Source organism: Spermophilus citellus, assembly GCF_964194105.1.
Source record: "Spermophilus citellus genome assembly, chromosome: 4".
Classification (NCBI taxonomy): domain Eukaryota; kingdom Metazoa; phylum Chordata; class Mammalia; order Rodentia; family Sciuridae; genus Spermophilus; species Spermophilus citellus.
The window spans coordinates 21,816,866-21,842,898 of NC_138185.1; the positions used below are offsets into that span (position 1 = coordinate 21,816,866).

The 26,033-nt window shown below is 49.3% G+C and overlaps 1 protein-coding gene across 4 annotated transcripts in view; it reads left to right on the top strand.

The window, feature by feature from the left end:
* MTCL2 (microtubule crosslinking factor 2) overlaps positions 1 to 26,033 on the top strand; it is a 351,820-nt gene that overhangs the window by 27,214 nt on the left and 298,573 nt on the right. For 3 of the 4 annotated variants that reach the window (XR_014021738.1, XM_081292491.1, XM_081292493.1), the window contains exons 4-13: positions 9,794 to 9,856; positions 10,633 to 11,814; positions 13,725 to 13,862; positions 16,066 to 16,191; positions 17,206 to 17,436; positions 18,154 to 18,258; positions 19,359 to 19,526; positions 20,945 to 21,196; positions 23,988 to 24,059; positions 24,960 to 25,030. Coding sequence is in view for 3 of the 4 variants with exons in the window: in XM_081292491.1 (XP_081148617.1) it covers positions 9,794 to 9,856; positions 10,633 to 11,814; positions 13,725 to 13,862; positions 16,066 to 16,191; positions 17,206 to 17,436; positions 18,154 to 18,258; positions 19,359 to 19,526; positions 20,945 to 21,196; positions 23,988 to 24,059; positions 24,960 to 25,030 (2,408 nt within the window). In the remaining variant the exon portion in view is untranslated. The remainder of the gene's footprint in view (positions 1 to 9,793; positions 9,857 to 10,632; positions 11,815 to 13,724; positions 13,863 to 16,065; positions 16,192 to 17,205; positions 17,437 to 18,153; positions 18,259 to 19,358; positions 19,527 to 20,944; positions 21,197 to 23,987; positions 24,060 to 24,959; positions 25,031 to 26,033) is intronic. The other variant, XM_081292492.1, reaches the window with a different exon arrangement.

Consider the following 26,033-nt stretch of genomic DNA (forward strand, 5'->3'; position numbering starts at 1 on the left):
TCTCCTGATGTGTGTTAGGCATCATGCCAGACAGTTTATCTCAACATTTTTGTAAAGGACCAACAAGGTTGTGATCCATTTTAAGGATGAGCAAGCAGCTCCTGAGAGAGGGGCGTCCTCAAGGTCTGGCAGGACCCAGGGGGGCTCTGCAGAATGCCATTAGGAAACCATCAGCTTGGGGAATGCTCAGACTGGAGTCCTCCTGGTTCCAGGGGCCTGTGCTCAGCGTCCAGGGTGGCCTGTGTCCCAGATGTTCAGCTGGGCCTCAGCTGGTTGGCTGCCCAGGAGGTATCCTAGACTCGCAGGTTCTTCCGGGGCAGGTAGGCTCTGCGTGCCTGCTTCCCCAGAGCGGACCGTGCCAGCCGTCCAGGACTGAGTGACAAACCTGAGGACAGAACAGTCCTTCAGCTGCCTTTACAGTGGTGTGATGCTCTAGTGCCTTCTCTGTGTGGAGAGGAGGCATTTGCTATCAGGGCTGGGGAGAGAGAGGCTTCTCCCTTCCTGCAGCCTCCTGTGCTCCATGGCCTGGCCCATGGTGCTGGGCAACATCCTCACACTGGTTTCTGCCGCCTTGATGGTGAAAAGGGGAAAGAGACAGTTTCACAAAACACCTTAGAACTCAGTCTGTTCCTGTTGTTCAGGTGAGGAAACTGAGGCCCACAGAGGACCTGCTTGCAGAGTTCACCCAGCCTTTCCTTAGCAGAGACATGCTGCAAACCAGAAGCTACTTCCCCTCCAAGTCCTTTTCTTCCTTTGAATGTCAGGTTGATAATAGTACCCAGTCTGTGAGGTTGTTTTGTTTTGGATCATTAATAAGATTGAGTAACCAGAGGGTAGTGGTAAAGTGTATAGTTATTAAGCTTTTTTTTTTTTTTTTTTGAGATGGGCACTCTTATTGTTGCCCAGGCTGGCCTTGAACTCCTGGCTCAAGTGGTCCTCCTCCTTTAGCCTGCTGAGTAGCTAAGTCTACTGGCATGTGCCCTCGATGTACTTATCATGTGTGAGTCCCTAGGTTCAATCCCCAGCACCCAAAAAACCCCAGATTGAGTAACACAGAAGAAGGTAATGTGGCAGAGCCTTGGAAAATTAAATGTAGAATTATTGTATGATCCAGTGATTCCAATGCTGGGATGTACACCAAAGAGTTAAAAACAGGGATTTGAATAGATATTTATATCCCACATTCATAATAGCATTATTTATAATAGCCAAAAGACTCATGCAACCCAAATGCCCACTAACAGACGAATGAATAAGCAAACTCTCTGTGTGTGTGTTGATAGATAGTGAATATTGTTCAACCTGAAGAATGAATGGGGCTGGGGCTGGGGCTCAGTGGTAGAGCACTTGCCTAGCTTATATGAGGCCCTGGGTTCGATCCTCAGCACCACATATAAATAAATGAATAAAATAAGGTCCATCAACAACTAAATATATATTTGGTTAAAAGAAAAAGAAAGAGGGGGCTGGGGATGTGGCTCAAGCAGTAGCGCGCTCGCCTGGTGTGCGTGCGGCCCAGGTTCGATCCTCAGCACCACATACAAACAAAGATGCTGTGTCCGCCAAAAAACTAAAAAAAAAAAAGAAAAAAGAAAGAGTGGGTCTGTGGCTGTAGCTCAGTGGTAGAGCGCTTGCCTTGCAGGTGTGAGGCCCTGGGTTTGATCCTCAGCACCACATAAAAATAAATAAACAAATAAAGATAATTGTGTCCATCTACAGCTAAAAGAAAAAAAAAAAGAATAAGTGAAGTACTGACACGTGGTACAACATGGATAAGCCTTGAAAACATCATGCTAGGTGAAATAAGCTAGACATAAAAGAACACATATAGTATGGTTCGACTTATACGAGATCCCTAGAGTAGTCCAACTCATAGAGATAGAAAGTAAATAGAGGTTACCAAGGCCTGGGGGGGGGGGCGCTGAGGAATTATTATTAAGATTTTTTAAAAGATATTTATTCTTAAGCTTTAGGTGGATACAATATCTTTATTTTACATTTATGTGATGCTGAGGATTGAACCCGGTACCTTGTGCATGCTAGGCGAGCATTCTACCACTGAGCTATAGCCCCAGCCCCTTATTAAGATTTTTTAAAAAGGGTTACGTCTAGGAGTATAACTCAGTGTTAAGTATGTGCTTAGCATGTACAAGGCCCTGGGTTTGATTTCCCAGTATAAAAAAGGCCAAAAAAATTAAAAATGGTAAATTTCATTTATGTATATTTTACCACAATAAAAAAATGGTTAAGGGCTGGGATTATAGCTCAGTGGCAGAGCACTTGCTTCACATGCGTGAGGCACTCGGTGGTTTGATCCTCAGCACTGCATAAAAACAGTTAAGTAAAATAAAGGTATTGTAGGGGCTGGGGTTGTGGCTCAGCAGTAGAGCGCTTGCCTAGCATGTGTGAGGCCCTGGGTTCGATCCTCAGCACCACATAAATAAATAAATAAAATAAAGGTATTATGTCCAACTATAACTAAAAAATAAATATTTAAAAAAGGTATTATGTCCATCTACAGCTAAAAAATGGTTAAGATAATAAATTTTGTATTATGTATCCTTGACCACAGTAAAATAAAAAAGAAAGTGCATATATGCATACACACACACACACACATACACACACACACACACATATATATATATACACACACTGATATAGAAAGATCTCCAAGAGATATTATTAGCAGGAAATGAAAGTTGTAGAACTGCATATTTTGTGTGATCCTACTAGTTATTTTGGAAAGCCATACACACCAGAGTAGTTCTGAAGTCTACGTGCCTACCTATGTACAAATGTGTAGCCAAAGTCTGGAGGAAGGAAGACCGGCTTGTCTGAGGAGGCAGAAATGGAGGGAGCAGGAGAGATAACCTGACTTCTGCTTTTTATCCTGTTATTTTGTTTTTATTTTTATTTTTTGGGTGGTACTGGGGATTGAACCCAGGGCACTGAGCTCCATTTCCAGCCCTTTTCTATTTTATTTTTTATTAATTTGAACCCTCTCCTCCTGTTCCCATCTCCCAAGCTGCTGGCATCACAGATGTGCCCAGCCTATTCTATTAATTCTACAGTTTGGGTTTTTGGTGCTGAAGATCAAACTGAGCCACTGAGCTGTGACCCCAGCCCACATTAGGTTTTTGTTTTGTTTTGTTTAATAATAAGGATGTACTTAGGCCAGGTGCAGTCTCAGGGATAAGGGACGCTGAGGCAGGAGGATCACTTGGGACCAAGAGTTGCAGATCAGCCTGGGCCACATAGCAAAACCTCGTTTCAAACAAACGGAGAAGAAAGAGAGGGACGGATGTGCTTGGGTATTATTTGTGAAATTTGAATTAAAAATTGTGAACATAAAGAGCCCTGTGTGGAGCCTGGCCCGGAGGAGGTGCTGAGGAAACACTGTTCTCCGCCTCTGAGGCGGACGTCAGCATGTGCCCGTGGTGTCTCAGCATCGCCTGCAGGAGGCAGGAGCCTGTGTTGATTTGTTGTTTGTCCTCTTCCTCCTCCCTCTCCTTCCTGACATGGTTTCTATGGCGACGAGGGTCCCTTAGCAGTTCTGCGGGAGCTGCAGTCCCATCGTAGAGATCTGCCTTTGCTATCCTGACAGGTTGCTGAGGCGCTGCTGTCACCCGACTGGGAATGGGGAGCCCCTGGCCTGAGCCGATGCAGTTGCCATGGAGACAGCTCTTGGAGAGAGAGAAGGGAGGGTGGCATGCCTTCCCTGTGCTCTGCGGTGGCACTGTGGCCCAGCTGGGCTGCTGCTCAAGTCGTAACAGCAGCCTCAGTATCACTCCCCCTCCCTGGGTCGAAGGCAGAAAGCCAGGATCAGTGTTGACGCCATTTGTTAGACCATAGCTGCTGTGTCTGAGCGCTTCCCGTACCAGGCACCGCTCCCAGCATCGAATGTGAGTCTTCGGCGTTTAACCCCCCCACTCCCCACGCAGCCCCAGGGCATTGTCCCATTTTATAGGCACTTGTCTTTTCTTGACAATTTTTAAGTTGTGATTTAATCCACAGAACATACAGTTCACCATTTTAATGTGTTCACGATATTGTACCATGACCTAGTTCCAGAAGGTTTCCATTACCCTCCAAAACAGCCCCATACCTTTAGCAGTCACTCCCGCTCTTCCCTCTGGCCCCTGGCAACAGCTAATCCACTTTCTGTCCCTTTGGATCTGCCCATTCTGGATATTTCATTCAAATGGAATCATGCAGTATGTGATCTTTGGTGACAGGCGTCTTTTACTTAGCATAAGGCTTCCAAGGTTTAGCCATCCATGTTGAAGCCTGATTCAGGACATCATTCTTGTTTATGGCTGATTAAGCCATTGTATGGCTAGACAGCATTATATTTGTTCATTTATCATCTGTGGACATTTGGATTGTTTCCACTTTTTGGCTATTATAAATAATGCTAGTGTGAACATTCATGTTCCAGTGTCTAGAAATATGTTTTTTGAATTCTCTTGGGTACATACCTAGGAGTCCAGTTGCTGTATTTGGATGGGATTGGGGAAAGTCAGAGATGGGATTTGAACCCCCCACCTGTATGTCTCCCAAATCCACACTGACTCCTCGGGTGATGCCCCATGCCTCCTGAGCCCCTCCAGTGGCTTTCCCAGGATGCACTTATGTTTCCAGAACCTTTAAAAATCTCTGGCACAGATTCCTCTTGTGGATTTCCCACTTGATAGGGTAGGAAGGGCGCTGACCATGGCGTCAGATTGCTTGTGTTTGAATCTTGATTCTGCTGCTATCTGAGGCAATCTAGCCTGGGCAGTGTGCTGCAGGGCAAACCTGGACTTGGAACCACACAGGCCTGGGCTTGCATCCTGGCTTTGCCACTTATTATGATTAACTGTAACCTTGGGCAAATCGCATAAATGCCCCGGTCCTCAGTTTGTTTATTTTTAAAATGGGAATATGAATCCTTACTCTCAGAGGTGTTTGTGAGGATGAAATGAGATGGGCTGGTAAAGTGCTTAGCACAGAGTGGAATCTGTTAAGTCTGCATTATTATCGGCACCGTCGCAAGCACTGTGCTGATTCTGGACCTGGAGACCCCTTTGCCTTAGTTGAATCAATACATTTCCACTGCCTCTCCGGAGAGCTTTCCCGGTGGGGCTCCAGGTGCCACGGTAGAGCAGCTACACTGCAAACCATCACCTGCAGTTGTCACTATCTGCCCCGCTGGTACTGGATTTGGGGCTCCGATCTAAACCTCCGTTTTCTCCCCTAAAGATCTTCCACTAACAGGGCCCACACAGCCTGTCTGCCTGGCTGTTTCCGCCATTCTGGAGAAAAATGCCTCAGCCTTTGAGGTAAACCTCCCACCCCAGGTCCCTCTCGAGTAAACTTTGTGCACACAGAAGTCTGTTTTCAGGGAGACCTTTCTGTATATCCCCCTCCCCATGTCTGGTGAACATCTGTCCAGCTGTCTTGGCTGCGCTCCACTCTGTCCCTTGGGTGGCAGTGCTCCACTCTGTCCCTTGGGTAGCAGTGCTCCACTCTGTCCCTTGGGTGGCAGGGCTCCACTCTGTCCCTTGGGTAGCAGTGCTCCACTCTGTCCCTTGGGTGGCAGGGCTCCACTCTGTCCCTTGGGTAGCAGTGCTCCACTCTGTCCCTTGGGTGGCAGGGTTCCACTCTGTCCCTTGGATGGCAGGGCTCCACTCTGTCCCTTGGGTGGCAGGGCTCCACTCTGTCCCTTGGGTGGCAGGGCTCCACTCTGTCCCTTGGAAGGTTTTCCTTTTGAGTCTTGTCAGTGTGGAAGCTGGAGCAGAGGCCCCTCCAGGGCTGCACTCAGTTAGCTCCCTGTGCTGGCCTGCAAGGGGACTCCTACTAGGAGTGGTCAGGGATGCTTGGAGGCGCCACCCTGGCTGCTCTGAGGCGGCCTTGTGAGTTGCTCATGGATGGGGAGGGCCTGTTGCCTGCCAGGCCAGAGAGTATGCCCTCAGGCCGTGTCTTTCCTGGGCTTTGCGGCTGCAATCTCTTTGGTGTCCTGTCCCCGCCTCCAAGGGCCCAGGGCCAGAACATCTGCCTCTTGGGAAGGGACTGGTTCCACCCCTACGGGCTCCACAAAGAGGCTCTGACAGACCCTGGCTCCCATGAGGGGCGCACAGCCCCCAGCGCCTGGCCAGCTGCTGCCCTCAGTGGGGAGGGAGGTCTTGGTGTGCTCTGAGCCTGCCTTGTTTTCCCTGTGGAGCTGCAGGGCAGTGTGGGAGCCCAGTGGTGTGGTTGGGTGGGGTGGGGAGGTAGGTTCCAAGCAGGGGTGGCTGGAGCCCCTCTAGTCCTGAGATGGCAGCTGTTGAGCCTCCTCCCTCCTTTCTGGACAGGTTCTAGCCAGAGCCCTCCTGGAGCCTTTCTTTGCCTGCTGGAAAGAGGTTCAACAATTTCTTGGGCAAAGTACACTTAAAAAACACGTTATAACATTTCCCTTTCCCCCACTGGTAGTGCTGTGCACTTAACAGAGAAAGATTAGAAAATATAATAAGCCTTAAGACAAAAAAATTCACCCATCAGCCAATATCCAGAGGGCATTTCTATTTGGGTGGGAGACACAAATACTTCCAATAAGTTTTTCTACGTATACATTCTCACGTATCTTAATGTATATGTATGTATGTGTGTTTTATGTAAAAATAATATAAATTCAGTGGAGCACAGTGGGTCAGGAAGCACATTAACACATACCTGGCATACCTCTCAGGGAGCTACAGCAGGTTCTGGTTACATTGACTGCCTGGGGGCAGAACAGGGGGCTGGGCTCCCTGTATTGCTCTTTGTACTCTTTGAATTTTGAGCCCCATGAATGTGGCATCTATTCAAAAATGATAGAACTAATAAAAGAAGCCCTCCCTAACCGACTCCCTCCATTCCACTCCTCAGCTAAACCCAGGATTAGCAGTTTGCTTAGGATCTTTCTAGCTCTTTCTCTCTATTCAGACAATGCACATTTCTCTTTTGTTTTGTTTTTTAAATAAAGATGGGATTATATTGCATATACTTTCTGTAACATACAGCATCATGTAGCATGGATATGAACTTTTTTTTTTAATGCTAGGTGTTTTGGGGTTTTGTTCTGCCTATGTGCTTATTATAAAAAGCAAAGATCACAGAATCAAATAAACTTAGGAAGGAAAGAAAGTCTAAAACAGCACCATCTATTTTAGTGCTTTAAACACAGAGCCAAAGGTCTCAAAGGAGCTCCCCAAGACCAGCCAGCAGGGGCCCTCAGGGAGGGGAGGCATGCTGGGGGGTGTGAAAAGGGGCACTGTGGCTTTATCTGCTTGGCATACATTTCTTACAGTGATGTATTTTTGTATATTAATTGATTTTGTTAAAAATAACATTTTTTTAAAGGAAAAAAAAAATCCAGAAGACTGTTCTCCATCCTAAGGTCTGACCCAGAACCCCCACCCTCCCATGCTATACAGGTCTCTCTCTCTGGGACCCCCGACCTGGTACCCTGGCTCTTGTGGAAGGATTTGTTTTGTGGCCGCCAACCCCGACCCCTCTTTTTCTCCTTTCTGAAAGGCCCAGGCCATCTCTTCTCACGCTGGCCCCTGCTCTTGGTACCAGTCTGCATCTGAAGATCAGCCTCTGACTTCCTGCCTCATTTGCATTCCAAAGGGTCTCTAGGATCTGATTGGTTTTAAGATAGACTTAACAGCCTCTCCAGAGCTCCTCTCCATGCGCCTCCTGCACCTCAGAATCACCTGGAAAGTTATTTAAAACAACTTTTAAATATGCCTGAGACTTAACCCCAGACCAATTTTATCAGAATCTTTGGGGGTGGCATCTAGGGCATCAGTATTTGTCTGTAAGTCCCCTAGATGGTCCTGATGTGTCCCCAGCCACTGTGTTAGCGACACTCTGGCCCTCATTAAAGGCACATTTTCTCTTTGGAAATTGATCAAGAGCTATGCCAAGTATTGATCCCTGGTTGGATATGGATTTGCTGTGAGACCTGGGACAAGTCCCTGCCCCCTCTCACTTTCAGTAAAATGGGGTATAGTCAAGTATACTAATTTTGGGTTAGCCCAGTGACTCTCATATTCAGAGATGAGGTGTGAGAGGTAAGGGTGTGTGCATGTATCCAAATCACCTGGGAGCATTTTCAGAAACCCAGTATACCAGCCGGGCTGGAAAAGTCCAAAACAACTGAAGTGTGGTTTCAAACACCGCCAGCATGAATCACCCTTCTCTTGGGAGGAAGTGTTCAGTGGAAGCATGCATCTCATTGAATGGCTTTTTTTAAACAGTGAGGAACTTCAGTAATGAGGATCGTAGCATTTCCTCAAATTCTGCTCTATAGAGCTTGTGCCCTGTGCAATCTTGCCAGCAATAGATGAGCATTCCTTTTTCATCACAGCCTCACCAATAGAAATGTATTCTCAGGTGGTCTGGATTTTGGCCAGTCTGATAGGTGAGAAATGCACCTTGTGTGTTTTTATTTGCATTTCTCCATCATGGGTAGGGATGAGCATTTTCACATGGTTGGCATCCATTTGGTTTTCTTTTCCTGTGAGCCCTTGCTCATATGTCCAACGCATTTTCCTGTAAGTTTCTTGGTCTTTTTCTTTTTCTTTTTCTTTTTTTTTTTTTTTTTTTTTTTGTGATGCTGGGGATTGAACCCAGGGCCTTGTGCATGTGAGGCAAGCACTCTACCAACTGAGCTATATCCCCAGCCTGATTTGTTGGTCTTTTGTTCACTGTTTATGGAACTCATATTTAGGGTATCAGCCCTTTATTGGTGTCATCAACTGCAAATCTTTATTTTCAGTTGGTCATTTATATTTCACTTAGCTTACTTTGTTTTTTTTTTCCATGTAGAATTTGCTTGTATAGGCAAGTATACCAATTCCCCCCCCCAATAAATGCTCTTGGAGTTTTGAATCCTTATTATCATTCTCTCATGATAATTTCCAAGTCTCCTTTGTAATTTTTAATTTTTCACCCGTATTCATTTAATTTATTAGTGTTCATTCTGAATTCAAACTTCCACAAGATGTCAGTTCCATGAAGATGGGATTCCCTGTGGGGTGGAGATGGGCATGCAGAGGTTTAGGGACGAGTCCTTGGCTATACCAGCAGGAGTGAGGCAGAGGTAGAAGTTGACTCACAGCCTCAGCCCGCCCCATGGGATGCTCTGGAGGTTGCATGGCCCTTTGGAGTTGAGGCAAGGGGCATGGACCAGTCTTTGGATGTGGGCTTCAGTTAGGGAGGGCACATGACCTTGGACAAGGTGGCTCTCAGTAGTCATAGCCGGTAGGGACCATCAACTTAGATGTCTTATCTGGGGGAATGAATGTCTCTGTCCTAAAGTGGGGGGTCTGGGCAGGCCACCACAGCATCTTCCCTGTTCCTTATCTGTCTCGTTCACTGCTGTGTCCTCTAATTGTGTCTGGCACATGGTAGGTGCTTCTAACTGGGCCTGGCATATGACAGGGGCTTAGGAAATGTCTGATGAATGAGCGAAAGACAAGAACAGAAACTCAGATTTCCAGGTCTTGGGCCAGGCTAACTGGATCACAATGTCGGGGTAGCAGAGGGGAGGGAGCCCTGGCAAGTGTGTTCAGAGTCATCTCCTTGAGTATATCTGGTCTATCTGTCATTTATAGCCTACTGGATGGTCTTGAGGACCCCTCTGGCTCAGCAGCAGGTGCAGGTCAAGGCCTGGATGTGACTGGGCTAGGGTGGGGCCCTTAATGTGATCCCTGGCCTTGTGACTGCTCTTTGGATTTACATCACCCATGGGGGGTGTTAGTTCTTACTTTTTCTCTCTTTCCAGCATTCCTTGAAGAAAAGAGGAACCCGCTCCCTGGGGAAGACAGACAAGAAGCCTTCGGCTCAGGTACTGCCGGCAGCCCCCACAGGCAGGTTGTAGTCAGAAGGTGTGAGCCTAACTGGAGAGGCCTGGGGAGTCTCTGAGGTGCCCAGCCCTCTCCACCTTCTACCCCATGCTACCCTTGTTTGTTTTCTTGGCCTCACGGCCCACCTTACTTCCCAAGACCATACTCCCAGCCCATGGTTCTTACATGCTCAGACTCCCCCAGGCCCAGCAGACTGAGTCACCCAATAGTGAGTGCAGTGACCAGATCCAAAGGTCTAGAACCAAAGGCCTTCAACCTTGACTCTGCCACTTGATTCCTATGTTGTCAGGGTGATTGCTTCAACTTTCGGGCCTTCATTTTCTCATCTGTCCCTATCTTGTGGGTTAGTTGTATGACTTAGAGTGCTCTTTGTTGTGCAGGCCAGGCACAGAAAGAATTCTGTTAGCTGCTAGTGGTACTGGATTGCCAGGATCACATATTATCATCTAATCCTCTCCATGGCTGCAGGAGGAGGGGAGTGGGACTGCCCCATTTTACACATGGGGAAACTAGTAGGAATGGTGTCAGAATGTCACCTGCTCCCAGACTCCCAGACTGGGTGGTGTTCCATTCTTGCTGCAACATCAATGTCCCCTCTCTGCTTCCTCTGACCCCCCAGTTCCTTCTCTCTCAGGCTGTGTCTGACCCATCCTGTGTTCCCAGCACATACTCAGTGCTCCCCCAAATGCAGTGGCTAGTACCAAGCCAACACTAATTTTCCTGGGTCATGTCTGTCCCCGTGCCCATCCGGTCCCAGGAGGACAGCGCAGATCTGAAGTGTCAGCTGCACTTTGCGAAGGAAGAGTCGGCCCTCATGTGCAAGAAGCTCACCAAGCTCGCCAAGGAGAACGACAGCATGAAGGAGGAGCTGCTCAAGTACCGCTCCCTCTATGGGGACCTGGACGCTGCCCTGTCGGCTGAGGAGCTGGCGGATGCTCCGCACTCGCGGGAGACCGAGTTGAAGGTGCACCTGAAACTGGTGGAGGAGGAGGCCAACCTGCTGAGTCGCCGCATCGTGGAGCTGGAGGTGGAGAACCGGGGCCTGCGGGCCGAGATGGACGATATGAAGGATCACAGTGGCAGCTGCGGGGGGCCGGAGGCTCGGCTGGCCTTCTCTGCCCTGGGCGGCAGTGAGTGCGGGGAGAGCCTGGCAGAGCTGCGGCGACATCTGCAGTTTGTGGAGGAGGAGGCGGAGCTGTTGCGGCGCTCCTCAGCAGAGCTCGAGGACCAGAACAAGCTGCTGCTGAGCGAGCTGGCCAAGTACCGCTCGGAGCACGAGCTGGACGTGACGCTGTCGGAGGACAGCTGCTCGGTGCTGAGCGAGCCCTCGCAGGAGGAGCTGGCGGCCGCCAAGCTGCAGATCGGCGAGCTCAGCGGCAAGGTCAAGAAGCTGCAGTATGAGAACCGCGTGCTCCTTTCCAACCTCCAGCGCTGCGATCTCGCCTCCTGCCAGAGCACGCGGCCCATGCTGGAGACCGACGCCGAGGCGGGGGACTCTGCGCAGTGTGTGCCCGCTCCCCTGGGCGAGGCGCACGAGCCCCAAGCAGCCCGACTCTGCAGAGCCCGGGAGGCCGAGGCGCTGCCTGGGCTGAGGGAGCAGGCGGTCCTGGTCAGTAAAGCCATCGACGTCCTAGTGGCCGATGCCAATGGCTTCTCTGCGGGCCTTCGGCTCTGTCTGGACAACGAATGTGCTGACTTCAGGCTGCACGAGGCCCCGGATAACAGCGAGGGCCCCAGGGACGCTAAGCTCATGCACGCCATCCTGGTGCGGCTGAGCATGCTGCAGCAGGAGCTCAACGCCTTCACGCGGAAGGCAGACGCCGTCCTCGGGGGCTCTGGCAAGGAGCAGCCAGAGCCCTTCTCTCCGCTGCCCACCCTGGGCTCCCAGGGACCCTCCAAGGAGATCATTCTGGCCAAAGACCTTGCCTCGGACTTTCAGGTAAGATGTCCAATCACAGGTCCTGTCGCTCTTATTTCATAGAAGTTTTGTACTGAATCATAACACGAGAGAAGGGTACAGAATTAAGTGCAGCATCTTTATGAACTTTCCACAGTGAACCTTCTTGAGTGTGACCAGCTCCCCAGTAGCCCCTTCTCACCCCCTCTAGTCACTGCCCCTGCTCTTTTTGTGTGTGTGTGGCACTGGTAATTGAACCCAGGGCTTCATGCACACTAGGCAGAGTGCTGTACCACTGAGCTACAGTCCCAGGCACTAGGCCAACCCCTCTCTTGATTTAGGTTTGTCTGCTGTCCTTGAACTGTGTATAAATTCAATCACATAATACAAACTTACCTGTGCCTGGCTTCTTTCCCTCCACATTGTTGCCTGGAGGAAACTTGTATTTATTTTTATTACTAAATATAAGCCCATTGATTGAGTAGAACATAAATCATTCATTTACTAAGGATAGAAATTGATTCTAAGGCCTTTTTTTTTCTGGTTGCCTTTTCTTATTTCTTTAGTAATTTTGTATTTTAAACCAAGTATTGTTATTTTTTTAAAGTCTTTGACCAGTTCCCATGCAAAGGCAAGAAACTTAGTTTTCTAACAGTGACTAGCTTCCAGCCTTCATGTCCATAAGATACTACTTAGAAAAATTAAAATAGCAAGGGCATTTTGTCCAAACAAAAAAGCATTATTGCAAAAGTAATACATAAACATTCAAAGAGTTTCAGAAGCATCAGAGATGAAAAGATAGAAACCTCCCCCCACAGCCTCCCATTTCCTACTGAGACCACTGTTAAAGGTCCAGAGGGGTGCTGTCCAGTATGGTAGCCTCTGCCACACTTGGCTGGGGTTGTGGCTCAGTGGTAGAACACTTTCCTAGCATGTTTGAGGCCCTGGGTTCACTCCAGCATTCCAAAACAAAAAATAAACAAACAACAACAAAAAAAAAAAAAAAAAAGAAGAAGAAAAAGAAAAGAAAGAAAGACAGTGAATGTGAAATTACAAACTGAGAAGGGGAATCTGAAGGGAAGGTATGTGGTCGAGGAACTTGACCTAGACCCTCAGGGCTTCTCAGACCAGAGCTGGTATGTCCTGGTATAAGAAATTGAGCAAAGAGGAATGGGGCTGGTCTACAGAGGGTGTTGGGAGGTGAGATCACATCCTGAGAGCCCTGCAGGGGTCTTTTCTTGTCATGCAGAGAGATTCAATTCTTTCTGGTATCTTTTTTTTTTTCCCCTTTGTTACTAAGGATTGAATTCAGGGGCACTTGACCACTGAGCCACATCCCCATCCCTTTTTTGTATTTTATTTAGAGACAGGGGCTCACTGAGTTGCTTAGCACCTCGCCATTGCTGAGGCAGGAAGATTGCGAATTCAAAGCCAGCCTTTGAACTCGAGATCCTCCTGCCTCAGCCTCCCAAGCCTCTGGGATTACAGGTGTGCCTGGCTGAGTGAGATTCAGCTCTTTCTAACAACCACACAATGATGCTGTGCCATGATTTCTGTAACTCAGGTCCTGTCTATCTGCTTGATCTGGCTTTTTAAGGCAAACAGATGGCCCCCTGTTGAGTCTCCCTCTTGGTTTTTCTTGAAGTAGGAGTAAGCTGGGACCACACTGGTAGGACAGTTGGAGCTGTTTCAGAAGGTTTGTGCACCAAGCCGACTTCCATCACATTAGTATTTTCACTTCCCGCTTATCTACTCATTCATCTTTTTAATAAACATTCACTGAGTGACAGTGGCTGGCCTGGCTGGCAAGGTGAATACCTGGATCCTGCCCTCCTGTGGGTAGCCATAGCCTCTTCTGGAGCCCAGAGCCCTGGGGTGGAGCCATTTCTGGCACCCCGTGGGCTTCTCCCCATGGTTGTCTTTGTTCTCTTCTGCCTGTGCCTCTGGTGCAGCCGTCTGACTTCAGGGATCTGCCAGAATGGGAGCCCAGGATCCGAGAGGCCTTCCGCACGGGTGACCTGGACTCCAAACCTGATCCCAGGAGCTTCAGGCCTTATCGAGCTGAAGACAATGATTCCTATGCCTCTGAGGTGGGTCTAGGCCTAGTGGAGCGGGAGGCCGGGTGCGAGGAGGTGGCTGGGGCCTCCCCAAGCAGAGATTCTCGGAGAGTGAAGAAGCAGGTTTTGAGCATTCCCTTAATTTCCAACTTCCTGGCAGCCAGGGAAAAAAGGAAAATAAGGAAATTTGGGCCATTTTCTTGGCCTAGTCGAAGGAAGTTTAAAAGCTCATCTAAAGAATTTTTTTTTTCCTGTTCTAAATCCCACTGGGAATTTATGTTATTTGATGGAACTACTAATCTATGTAGCTGGGAGGCAACAATCTCCATCATCGGGCTGTTTGGATTCAAATTGTGGATCCACCGTGTACCAGCTGTGAGATCTTGGATAAGTCACTTTACCTCCCTGATTGTGAGCTGTCATCTATAAACCTCATAGGTGGTTGAAAGGATTAAATATGTGAAAAGTCTTAATTTAAGGCCTGGTGCCTGGGTGAGGATGAGCATGAGAATGATGATATACTGCTTGGGATCCAGGGACCAGAGTGTAAGTCTTGGTTCTGCCAGTGTGACTGTGTGACCCTGGACACAATCCTACTCTCTAGTCTCTCAGCTTTCCCACCTCTAACACAGGAGGGTTAGAATTGCTAAGTCGGGGTTGTGGCTGTGGCTCAGTGGCAGGACACTTGCCTAGTATGTGTGAGGCCCTGGGTTCAATCCTCAGCACCACATAAAGATAAATAAATAAATAAATAAATAAATAAATGGTGTCCATCTACAACTAAAAAATATTATTAAAAGAAAAGAAAAGAAAAAGAATTGCTAGGATTCCCTGATTCTTGAGGAACTCTGAGTGTTCCTGAGTCCCCTCCTTATCCTACACATAAGCCTCTTCAGCATTTGTTAATGAACCTGAAGTAGGAGAAGGTCATGTGGGCTGGGCTGGGAATCCCTGGGACTATTGCACATGGAGACTTAGCACATGCTCAGGAGGGTAGCACAGCCTGAGCATGCTTTTTTTGTGAGCATCCTTGGGAAGACAGCTTTGTGGTCCAGGAAGGCTTGCCTGCAACTGTACAGAAGAAGCTCCCTTGAAGCTAAGGAGCAAACTCTTTTAGTGATGTGGTCTGAGCTTCCTAATAACCTAGCAAAAAGGGGGAGAAAATGAGTGTTGGAGTGTAGCTCCGTGGTTGAGTACTTGCCTCACATGCACAAGGCCCTGGATTTAATTTTCAGCACTGCAAGGAAGGAAGGAAGGGGGGGGGGGGTGGAAGGGAGGAGAAGTGCGCATATTAAAAGCTCAGATAATTTCCACAAACTGAACACCCCTGTGTAATCAGCACCAGGATCAATAAACAGCATGACCCACCCCCAGAAATTCCCCCCTTGTGTTCCCTTCTACTCACCATCTGGACTTCTAAAAGAATAGACTAGTTTTGCCTGTTCAGCTGCAAAGACTTCTAAATACCATTTCCCCACAAAATGTAAAAATCTCATCTTTTTCTTAAGATCTTATTGCATAGTTGTTGTAAATAACAAATAACTACAACAAAATCTCTGAGCAGCATTGCATAAAGATATAAAGAAGAAAAGTCAGAATTACAAAATCATGTAGTGAGCCACCATTTACTTTTAGAGTGAATGTACCTATCTATTACAACATAATAAAATACATATAATACATATAATAAAGAACAGTGTGTGTGTGTGTGTGTGTGTGTATATCACACACACACACACACACACACACACCCATTAAACACATTTTAATCCCCAGCACTTATGATTTAAGTCATTTCTAAACTTATAAACAATGAGCTAGCTGGGCACAGTGGTGTGTAGTCCCAGCTACTTGGGAATCTGAGACAGGAGAATCCCTTGAGCCCAGGAGTTCAAGGCCAGCCTGGGCAAGAGTGAAACCCTATCTCAAAAATAAATAAGAAAGAAACATTGATACAATGAACATCTTCGTGAATCAAACTTAACTTTCATAATATATTATTTTTTTTCAAATAAATTTCAGAGTAAAAAATGTATCTAATGGTAACTAGATTTGCTTTGTACTGTTTCATTTAATTGCCTCAATAACCCACTGAGGTAGGGACAGCCCTTGTGCCTGATCTGTACTTTAGGACCATTCAGGTCCTGCTTTCTGTTGCTCCCCAGCACATTGATCTGTGACCACAGCCTGTGCCCTCTCCCTCCTCATCCGTGTCCCCATCCCATCTTCATCCTAGATCAAGGAGCTGCAGCTGGTGCTGGCCGAGGCCCATGATAGCCTCCGGGGCTTGCAGGAGCAGCTCTCCCAGGAGCGGCAGCTACGGAAGGAGGAGGCTGACAGCTTCAACCAGAAAATGGTCCAGGTGGGCGGTGTCCGGTCTTCCTGCACCTACTCTATCTGCTCCCAGCACTGAAGGCCGAGGGGCTTGGGCATGGCTCAGTGGTAGATCACGTGCCTAGCATGAGTGAGACCCTGGGTTCCATCCCTAGCACCACAAACTTGAAGGCGGGGTCTTTGGGGGTCCATAGGTCCTCAGAAGATGAGATGGTCAGAGGAAACTCAAGTCTTCCAGGCCTGGTCCCCTGCCAGGGCAATTCCTGCTTGTGATTGAACATCAGCTGAGCTGGGCTGGAGTCCTGGGTGTGTTGTTGGCTGCCTGTGTGACCTTGGGCCAGTTCTGTTTCCTCTCAAGCCCTCTTTCCCATCTGTGAAATGGGAAATGCCTGCTTTGGGCCTGGCTGGTAATCAGGGTGGTAGTTTGTTGACAGCATTTGTGAAGCCCTGACTGTAGCCAGACCATGTAACACACTTTCCATACCTTCTGTGCTTTAATCCTGTGACTTCCCCCAGAAGGTGTCCCCCCATTTTACCTATGGGGAAACTGGGGCCCAGAGAGTGGAAACGCTTTATCCAGGCCTGTGCAGGGTAAAGTGGTGCTGGGATTCTAACCCAGGGCTCTGGCTCTCTTCACCACGACCCAGCATGAGTATTTCATATTCCTCAGCCTTCCTGGGCCCCAGGATGCCCTTTGTCCTCCCTGGGTCACCCCTCCCTGTCATTATCGCACACCCCCACAGATTCCTTGTTCAGCGTGAGAGTTCAGGAGAAACATCCAGTGCTCCACAGGTGCTCAGGGAATGATGAGGAGGGTTTTTTAGTTGGACCATGCTGGTTTAAATCCCTGCTCCTCCCCTGGGTTGCTGTTGCTTTTATGAGTTACTCTTCCATGGATAAAATGAGTTGCTTGTGGTGGAATTTCTGGCAGGGATCACCAACAGACCCACCCAGTTCTCCCCCTGCCCTTGACCTGGGCCTGGAGTGGGCTGGGAGTGGTGGGACCCTGAACTGGCCTTGCTCAATCTCCTGTCCCCGGCAGCTGAAGGAGGACCAGCAGAGGGCGCTGCTGAGGCGGGAGTTTGAACTGCAGAGTCTGAGCCTCCAGAGGCGGCTGGAGCAGAAATTCTGGAGCCAGGAGAAAAACATGCTGGTGCAAGAGTCCCAGCAGTTCAAGCACAACTTCCTGCTGCTCTTCATGAAGCTCAGGTGGTTCCTGAAGCGCTGGCGGCAGGGCAAGGTCTTGCCCAACGAGGGGGATGACTTCTTGGAGGTATGGTTAGGCTTGGGCCTCGGGAAGGTAGGGAAAAGGAACATTGGAGGCGAGGGACATAGCACTTCATGTTCATATTCACATGTTTGTAGGGGAAATCAGTGTGCTCCAGTCCCTACTGGGGCTGTGACATAATACATGTAGGACACGTTAGATCTTTCTAGATCCTGAAACATTCTCAGTTCTCAGCACACCTGAAGGCTGGGGTGTAGCCCAGTGGTAGAGTGTGTTCTTAGAACGAGCAAGGCCCTGGGTTCCATCCCCAGCACCAAAAAAGAAGAAAAATAAAAACAGACACACACCTGGCCCCAAGGATTCCAGAGAACAGGTTGTACCCCGTGTATGTGTAGATCATCAAAAGACTAGGTATCTAGTCACTTCCTGCCTGAATTCTGGCCCTTGCCTCCTATCTGGTCTCCCTGCTTCTCCTTGACACCCTCCCACCAAGCATCTTGTGCTCAGAGGGTGCCAGGCGGAGCCACGCCCTTGTATGCCCTGTGAACGGTGCCCCTGCAGCTGTGCAGCGTGGCTCCAGCTGCCCCAGTCACCGTGGTTATTTCTGAGTAACTCTTCAGGATGCTTCATGGTCCTTGGGGCAGAAAAGATATTATGGGTCATGCTGCTTGGCCTGGACGGTGCCCAGAGATCAAAGTTAAGGTCTGGGAAGTCAGTGAGGACATCCTCCCACCCCTGGTTGAGTGTGGTTTTTACCAACAGGTGAACAGCATGAAAGAGCTGTACCTGCTGGTAGAGGAGGAGGAGATCAGCGCCCAGCATTCTGATAACAAGGCCTGTGTGGGAGACGGCTGGACCCAGAACACGGTGCGTTCTCAGCCCTTCCCGGCTCTGTTCCTTTGCCCATTCAATATCCCTTTCCAGGATGTGGCTGAGGCTCAGTGGTAGAGCACTTGCCCAGCATGTGTGAGGCCCTGGGTGTGAGGCACTGGGTGTGGCCCTCAGCCCTGCATACAAATAAATAAACAAAATAATCACTTTCTATCACTTCCTCTGACTTCAGCCCTGCACTGGACACTAGAGCTGCAAAGGTTGTTCTTGCCTGGTCACTGCCCTCCTGTTCTCTATCCTTTGTGGCACACAGATCATTCCAGGGCAGTGACAGAAGGCAGGTGGTGGACCATGGGGTCACAAGCAAGAGACTAATTAGTTCTATTTGGAGCAAAAGAGGATATTATCACAGAAAAGGGGTTATGAATGGTGGGTTTTGAAGGATGAATAGCAGGTTGCCTACTAGAGAACGGAGAGAAGTCACTCTAAACACATAGAACTGTGTGTGTAGAGGTGTGGCAAGGTGTTCTGGAATTGGCTGTGGCTTGGGAGGTATATAATGGGGTAAAGCTCTCAAGCTCAGCTCCTATGAGGAGGGGCCTTGGGGCTGGGGCTGGGGCTCAGTGGTAGGGCACTTGCCTAGCACCTGTGAGGCACTGGGTTTGATCCTCAGCACCATGTAAACAAATAAAATAAATAAAAGAGGGGTCTTTATGGTCTGGGACTAAGAACTCTCTGATCCAACCACATATCAGAGAGGAGATTCAGACTTCTAGAGCCACACACAGTGAGCTGGGTATGGGTGGGAAATGGGGTCATGGGCCTAAGAAAGAAGATTTGGAATTGGGTCAGCACAGTTAGGGAGGAGGCCTCCAGTGGGTCAGAGAGGCAAATCCCAAGTGAGGCTAGAGGCTGCAGAACCTCGAGGAGGCCAGATTTTTCAGCTCAATTTAGGTGGAATAGTTACTATTGTGACTTTGGGAGTCTTTGTTCCTGTGAGGCCGGGACTCACGTCTGCACAGGAGGGAGCCAGGGCTGGGCTCATCCTGGAGGAGACCTGCTGGAAGCCCAGGGAGCCCCCAGCTGGGTTCCTTCCCACCTCCCACGCTGCTAACCCAGGCCTTCCCTGTCTGCAGCCCAACGAGTACATCAAGACCCTGGCCGACATGAAGGTGACGCTGAAGGAGCTGTGCTGGCTGCTCCGCGATGAGCGCCGGGGTCTCACCGAGCTTCAGCAGCAGTTTGCCAAGGCCAAGGCCACCTGGGAGACAGAGCGGGCGGAGCTCAAGGGCCACGCCACCCAGGTGAGCCCTCCCCAGACACGTCTTCTGCCTCTTGTCCTCAGCCAAGCCCACAGCTGTCAGGTCTGGAACAGGACGCCCAAGCCACCTCCTGGAGGGACAGGAGCTCCTCCCTTCACTTGTCACCCAGAGAGGACAGAGGCTTACCTAGAATCATCCAGCACGGGGACCAAGATAGTGGGGTTCAGGGGTCAGTGGGCCAGGGAAGGAAGATGGAAGATTGGCAGGCACCTCTGCCCCTCGGCTCCCGGGTGACATGCCTGATTTGTACCCAGTGCGGTCCCTGCAATGCCTGGTCTCTCATTGCTGCTGTCCTTATTTGCTACCTGAGGGGACCCCTGATACCTGGCTGTGGTTTGCTCCCTCCACTCAAAGTGGGAGCCTCCCCTACAACAGCCCAGCTGGACCAAAGGAACTTAAATAGGATCCCTGGGATTTGGGTATCTGCTTTGTGTGTGGGGACAAGTTGCTGCCCTACTATGGTCTGAAAAATGAGAAGGGTGGGCCTCCCACCTGGAGAGAATGCTCTGACTCCACAGTGTGGGGCTGGGCTCCCTCTTCCTCCACCCTGTCCCTGTTGCAGGCCGACTTCCTGGGCATTGCCACCTCTGGGAGGTGGTACTCAGATGATCTCTGCAGGACACATGACAAAACAGGCACAGAGAGGTTGAGTCCCTGTCTTGTATCACCCAGGGCAGACCTGACCTTGCACCCCGACTCCTGACTTCTTCCTGGGCCCTCTGATCCCTCCTAGGCCTCCTGCAGACCTCCCAGCTCCTGCTCATCTGCATATTCCAGTGTCCTTTGCTCTGCTGTGTCCCCAAGCTCAGCCATTCCAGGGCTCGACTCCCTGACCATAGCCTGGCAGGTGGGAGGCATTGAATCATGAGCTGGATACAGGTGTGCATCATCCTGCCACCCTGAGGTCTGAGGCCAAGAAAGGCATCATGCAGAGTGATTTCTGCTTATGTGCATATGTGTGCATGTCCCCATGCAAGGCCCATGAGGGACAGGTGAGGTTCAGCTTTCCAGGAGTGGAGCTAAAACACAACCCCATTAACCAGAACCTGCACTGTACCTAAGAGTAGATAAATACCGTGACAAGCGATAACTAGGAACCGGCTACGTGACCTGGGACAAAACTGACTTGACCCCCTTAGAACCTCTTCCTCTGAAAAACATGAAGTGGTAGTTAAATTGCAGAGAAAATGACTGAAAACCCCACAGTGCAGCTTGGCTGGTGGGAAGAGCTCCACACCGTCCTGCGAGGAGGGCTGGTTGTGAGGGGGAGGTCACCGAAGGTTTCCCAGTGGATGGCCCCCAAGGAGCCTCTCTCCCCTTCCCCTGCTGGTGCCCAAGAAGGGAGGAGGGAGAGTAGAGGGGTCCGAGGTGCCTGCTGCCCAGACTGCTCCCACCCACAGATGGAGCTGAAGGCCGGGAAGGGGCCCGGGGAGCGGGCAGGGCCTGAGTGGAAGGCGGCCCTGCAGAGGGAACGAGAGGAGCAGCAGCACCTCCTGGCCGAGTCCTACAGCGCAGTCATGGAGCTGACACGGCAACTGCAAATCAGCGAGCGCAACTGGAGCCAGGAGAAGCTGCAGCTGGTGGAGCGGCTGCAGGGTGAGAAGCAGCAGGTGGAGCAGCAGGTGAAGGAGCTGCAGAACCGCCTGAGCCAGGTGAGGCTGGCCCCAGCTTAGGCTGATTTGAACCACAAGGGAGAGTCACTGTAGGATAAGTTCATGGGTAGCATCTCCTTCAGGTATAGCTGGATCCAGGTGCTCAGACAATGAAGTCTAGAATCTCTTTGAGATATAGCTGGAACCTTGTGTTTAGAGATTGCAGTAAGATCTAGGTCTCTCTCTGCCTCAGTCTTTCAGGACTGCTTTCCTCTTGTTAGCTTTTTAAAAAAAATATTTATTTTTTAGAGTAGATGGACACAACACAATGCCTTTATTTTTATGTGGTGCTGAGGATCGAACCCTGGTCCAACCCGTGCTGGGTGAGCGCTCTACCACTGAGCCACAATCGCAGCCCTCTTGTTAGCTTTACTCTGGTTTTGTTTTGTTTGGTAATAGGAATTGAACCCAGTGGTACTTAACCTTTGAGTCACCACCTCAGACTGTTTTTTTGGGGGGGTTTTGTTTGTTTTATTTTATTTTGAGACAGGGTCTTGCAAAGTTACTTAGAGTCTTACTAAGTTGCCTGAGGCTGGCGTCAAACTTGCAATCTTCCTGCCTCAACCTCCCAAACTGCTGGGATTGCAGGCATGTGCCACCACACCCAGCCGCTTTACTCTTTTATTCAATTTTACTTTGAAACACAGTCTGGCTAAGTCGCCAAGGCTGACCTCAGACTTGTAAGTCTCCTGCCTCAGCCTCTGGTAGCTGGAATTATAGGCATAGGCCACCGTGTCCAGCTTGTGTACACTTTACTCTTAAGCAAGCTATTTCCAAATATGACCACTCTCAGTTTTATGCGCGTATCTTACAGTTTAGCAATCACAACTGGAAAGGTTTCTTTCCCACAAGTTTCTGATTGGCCAGGTGTGAATCATGTGCCCCACACCAAGGAACCAAGAGGGAGGAGTAAGAGTGATTCCCATGGGGAAATTGCAGTCCTTAGACTAAAATGGTGGGTGGAGAGGTGGGGTGGGGGGGATGAAAAACAGCCAGTGAGCAGTAAGCTCCTCTATGCTTCGTGTCACGTGCCCGGCACACCTGTCATCCTGTGTACTGTTTGTTTTGACTTTTTTCTTTTCTTCTATTTTTTTATTTTAATTACAGCACTCAGTACTTCATCCTCATATAAGAATATTGCCCAGTGTGTGGTGGCCTAGCCCTGTATCCCAGCCACTTGGGAGGCTGAGGCAGGAGGATCACAAGTTCAAAGCCAGCCTCAGCAAGGGCAAGGCTCTAAGCAACTCAGTGAGCCCGTCTCTAAATAAAATACAAAATAGGGCTGGGGATGTGGCTCAGTGGTCAAGCGGCCCTGGGTCAATCTCTCGTACCAGAAAAAAAAAAAAAAAAAGCCGGGGGAGGGGGTTGTGGATGTAGTTCAGTGGTTGAATGCTTTAGCAGGCATGAGGCCCTGGGTTCAATCCCTAGTACCACAGAAGAAAAGGGAAAGGAGGCCAAATATTACAAAGCCTATTCTCTCCCTTTCTTGATATTTAAACAATTTATATTCAGAGTTTCATTTCCATTTTTGATTAATCGAATCATAATGCACAAATTATTTGCACTTTGCCTCTTTCATGGAGAGCTGTTCGAAACAGGCTAGGGGAGGCCTCATCTCGTCTGACTGCTGCTTGACCTTCCGAGCATGGGGACACCAGAATTTAGTATTCCATATCGACAAGATCTAGATTGTTTCCAGTTTTTCTCTATTTAAAGTAGTGCTCCAGTGAATAACCCCAGTGCACATTTTTTCCACACATGCGTGAACATTTCAATAGGATAGATCACTAGAGGTGAAACTGCTGTGTTCAAGGGCATGTGCATTTATAGTTGATGGGAACTGCCCAGCCAGCCTTCCAGAAAGGCTTCACCCAGTTGCACTCCACCGGGAGCACAGTGAGAAGGGCCTGTTTTGCTTTATCTTTGCCATTTTGAAACATCTGTTTATCTCCAGATGTACAATGCTGTCTTACTGTTTTAATTTGCCTTTCTCTGATTCCTGATGAGGGCCTGCATCATTATGATCATTTGCATTTCCTCTCCTACTGCTGTCTCTAATCCTCCAGCAGCCCTGCAAGGTCACAGTCACTAACTCCCTTTTTCAGATGAGGAAACTGAGGCAGAGTGATATGTCCAAAGTCATAAAGTGAGTAAGGGACAGGCCTGGAATCTAGCAGAACTCTCACATCTGGCAAGTTCCACTCCTGGGCCCTGACTCCTTCCCTGCAGAGATAGAGATCCCCTGAGGGTCATACCCACTAAAGAGCTTGTGCATGGTGAGTGGAGGATGGCACGCTAACATGAATTCCAGAACATTCCATGTACCATGTGGAAAGCAGATCAGATGCATCCATTTGCACCATCAAACCAAATTCCTGTCTGTAGGAAAGCAGTTTCTTTTTATTATATTAACAATAGGATATTTTAAATGATTTTAAAATTATGAGATAAGTTCCATAATATACCTGGGGAAACATATCGGCCCACAGGCCAGGCACACTAAGGTGCTACTCAGCTAGCTGATCCATGAATTGCAGCATGAATTAACAGCAATAATGGTTACCTTATTAGATATAATGACATCCATCAGGATGCCTGCAAGAAATTGCTCTTATTATCATTTTCCAATCCAACTCAGGTAGCTCAGAGCTGCTACCCTCTAGAAGGAACTTTCTGGCTCCTGGCCCATGATGCTCCTCCCAGCTGCAGGGCAGAGCCCGGGATGTGGTCCTGCTCTGGGCCTCTGCTCACTCATGCCCATCACTGATGCGTGCTCTTTGCCCTTGCTCAGCTGCAGAAGGCTGCCGACCCCTGGGTCCTGAAGCACTCAGACCTCGAGAAGCAGGACAACAGCTGGAAAGAGGTGAGGGTCACCCGTGTTGTCTGGGCTCCTGGCTGGGCCATAAATTCTTTGCTTGTGGGGATGTGATAGGAGGATGTTAACCCTATCCCACAGGTCACATAGCCTTGCACCTCAGGCATCTCAGGCCCTGGGGCCCCTATGCCTCATGGGTCCTCCCCAAGGTTTGGGACTTGGGAAGCGTCCTCTGTCAGGGTTGTGATTCCAAGCCTGGGAGAAACCCCCAGCCTCTCTTGCTTTCACCTGTGCGTCTGTGGAAAGCAGGTGTGGAGATCGGTAAGATCACATTGGTGAAGTCTGCACTTAAGGCTCAGGTGCACTGTCAGAGAGCAGCTTGCTGAGTAACCAAAGGCAGTGTACGGCTATTTGCATCACTCTAGTTCATGACCACCAGAGGAAGTGGGGCGCCACTTAGGAGGCTTGATTGCAAACAATGAACACTGATTCTGGGGAACTGAGGGGGAGGATCTCAAGGGGGGCTCACCAGGGCTGGCAGCCAAGGAAGGCAGTTGTGATAACTGGTGCAGGTGCTGGGAATTGTGCCTCTAGAACCAGAATGGACAAGCCCAGGCAGTAGCTGCATGGTCACTGCAGTCACCATGAGTAGTCCTTCTTGTTTTTTTCTTTTTGGGGTTTTTTTTGGGGGGGGGTCACTGTTGACAGTACAGTTAGCACAGCGTGTGTCACATTCTTATGGTGGGGAAGTTACATGCAGAGCTGCCAGAAACTTGACCAACAGTTGTTCTGGATCATTGCTGACGTCATTGCTGCTCTTCAGATGAGAAGTCAAGTGTGGAGGGCCTCTAGTCACCTTCTTCTGCATGCTGGTGGCCAGAGTTGACCCTTCCTGTCTCTTCTTTGACAGACGCGCAGTGTTGACCCTTCCTGTCTCTTCTTTGACAGACGCGCAGTGAGAAGATCCACGACAAGGAGACGGTTTCCGAAGCTGAGCTGGGGGGAACCAGCTTAAAGAGGTGCTGGCAGCCCCACCCTGCCCGCCCCTTTGCCTCTCTCCTCTCCTGCCCCCTGTGCCCACCCCTGCACCCCATCAGAATTGGGAGAGCAGCAGGATGTGGTCATAACCCAAGTCACTCAGGAGCTGGAAAGCCCGGGGCCAGGGGGATTCCAGACTGCAGCTTGATGTGTGTTTCTTTGGAATACCAGGGCCCCAGCGCATCCTAGCTGGCAGAGAAACCAGCTTCTTTGGGCTTCTGTTTTCTGTCTCTGGGTTAGGAGAGTCACCATGGACATCCATTCCTGGGGCTATGAGCAGCATCCATTGGGCCAGTCACATGCTGTGACCAAGGGGACTCCCCTAGACTAGTAGGACTTTGTCTCTACCATTAGGAAACACATGAGATAGGGAAATGGAACCTCACAGGAGCCACACAGAGTAGCCCAGAAGCAAGGAGGCCCCAGGGTGGGAGGTGGGCACTGGAGCCAGAGGCTGGCTTTGAATTCCAGCTGTGTGGCTTCTAGTCTATGACTTTGGGCAGCTCCTCCCTGCCCACTCTTTCCCTCTGTCTCTTCCCACCGTCTCGACAGCTTCCTCTAGAGCTGTCCGAGTCGTCCAGTTTGTGTGATGTACTAACACATGACTGGTACTTCAGGCCTCCAGGTAACATGTGCCCGGTCTGTGCTGGGATTTTTAAAATATTATATTTTAAAAACGTGTATTAACATGTTAATTGTAGAAATATGTGTTGATCACGTCTGTCCACTCTTCTTCTACCTCTCCTCCTCCCACTCCTCTCTCTCACCCGTGGCTCCCTTCCCAATCCCTAGTAAGCCCTCGTCTACTTTCAGGCGGGTTTTCTTCTTCTTCTTCTTCTTCTTCTTCTTTTTAGTTTCCACATGAGAGAAAATATGCACTACTTGTTTTTCTGTGTCTGACTTGTTTCACTTAACATGATATCCTCCAATTCCACCCATTTTCCTGCAAATGACAGGATTTTATTTTTCCTTATGACTAATTAA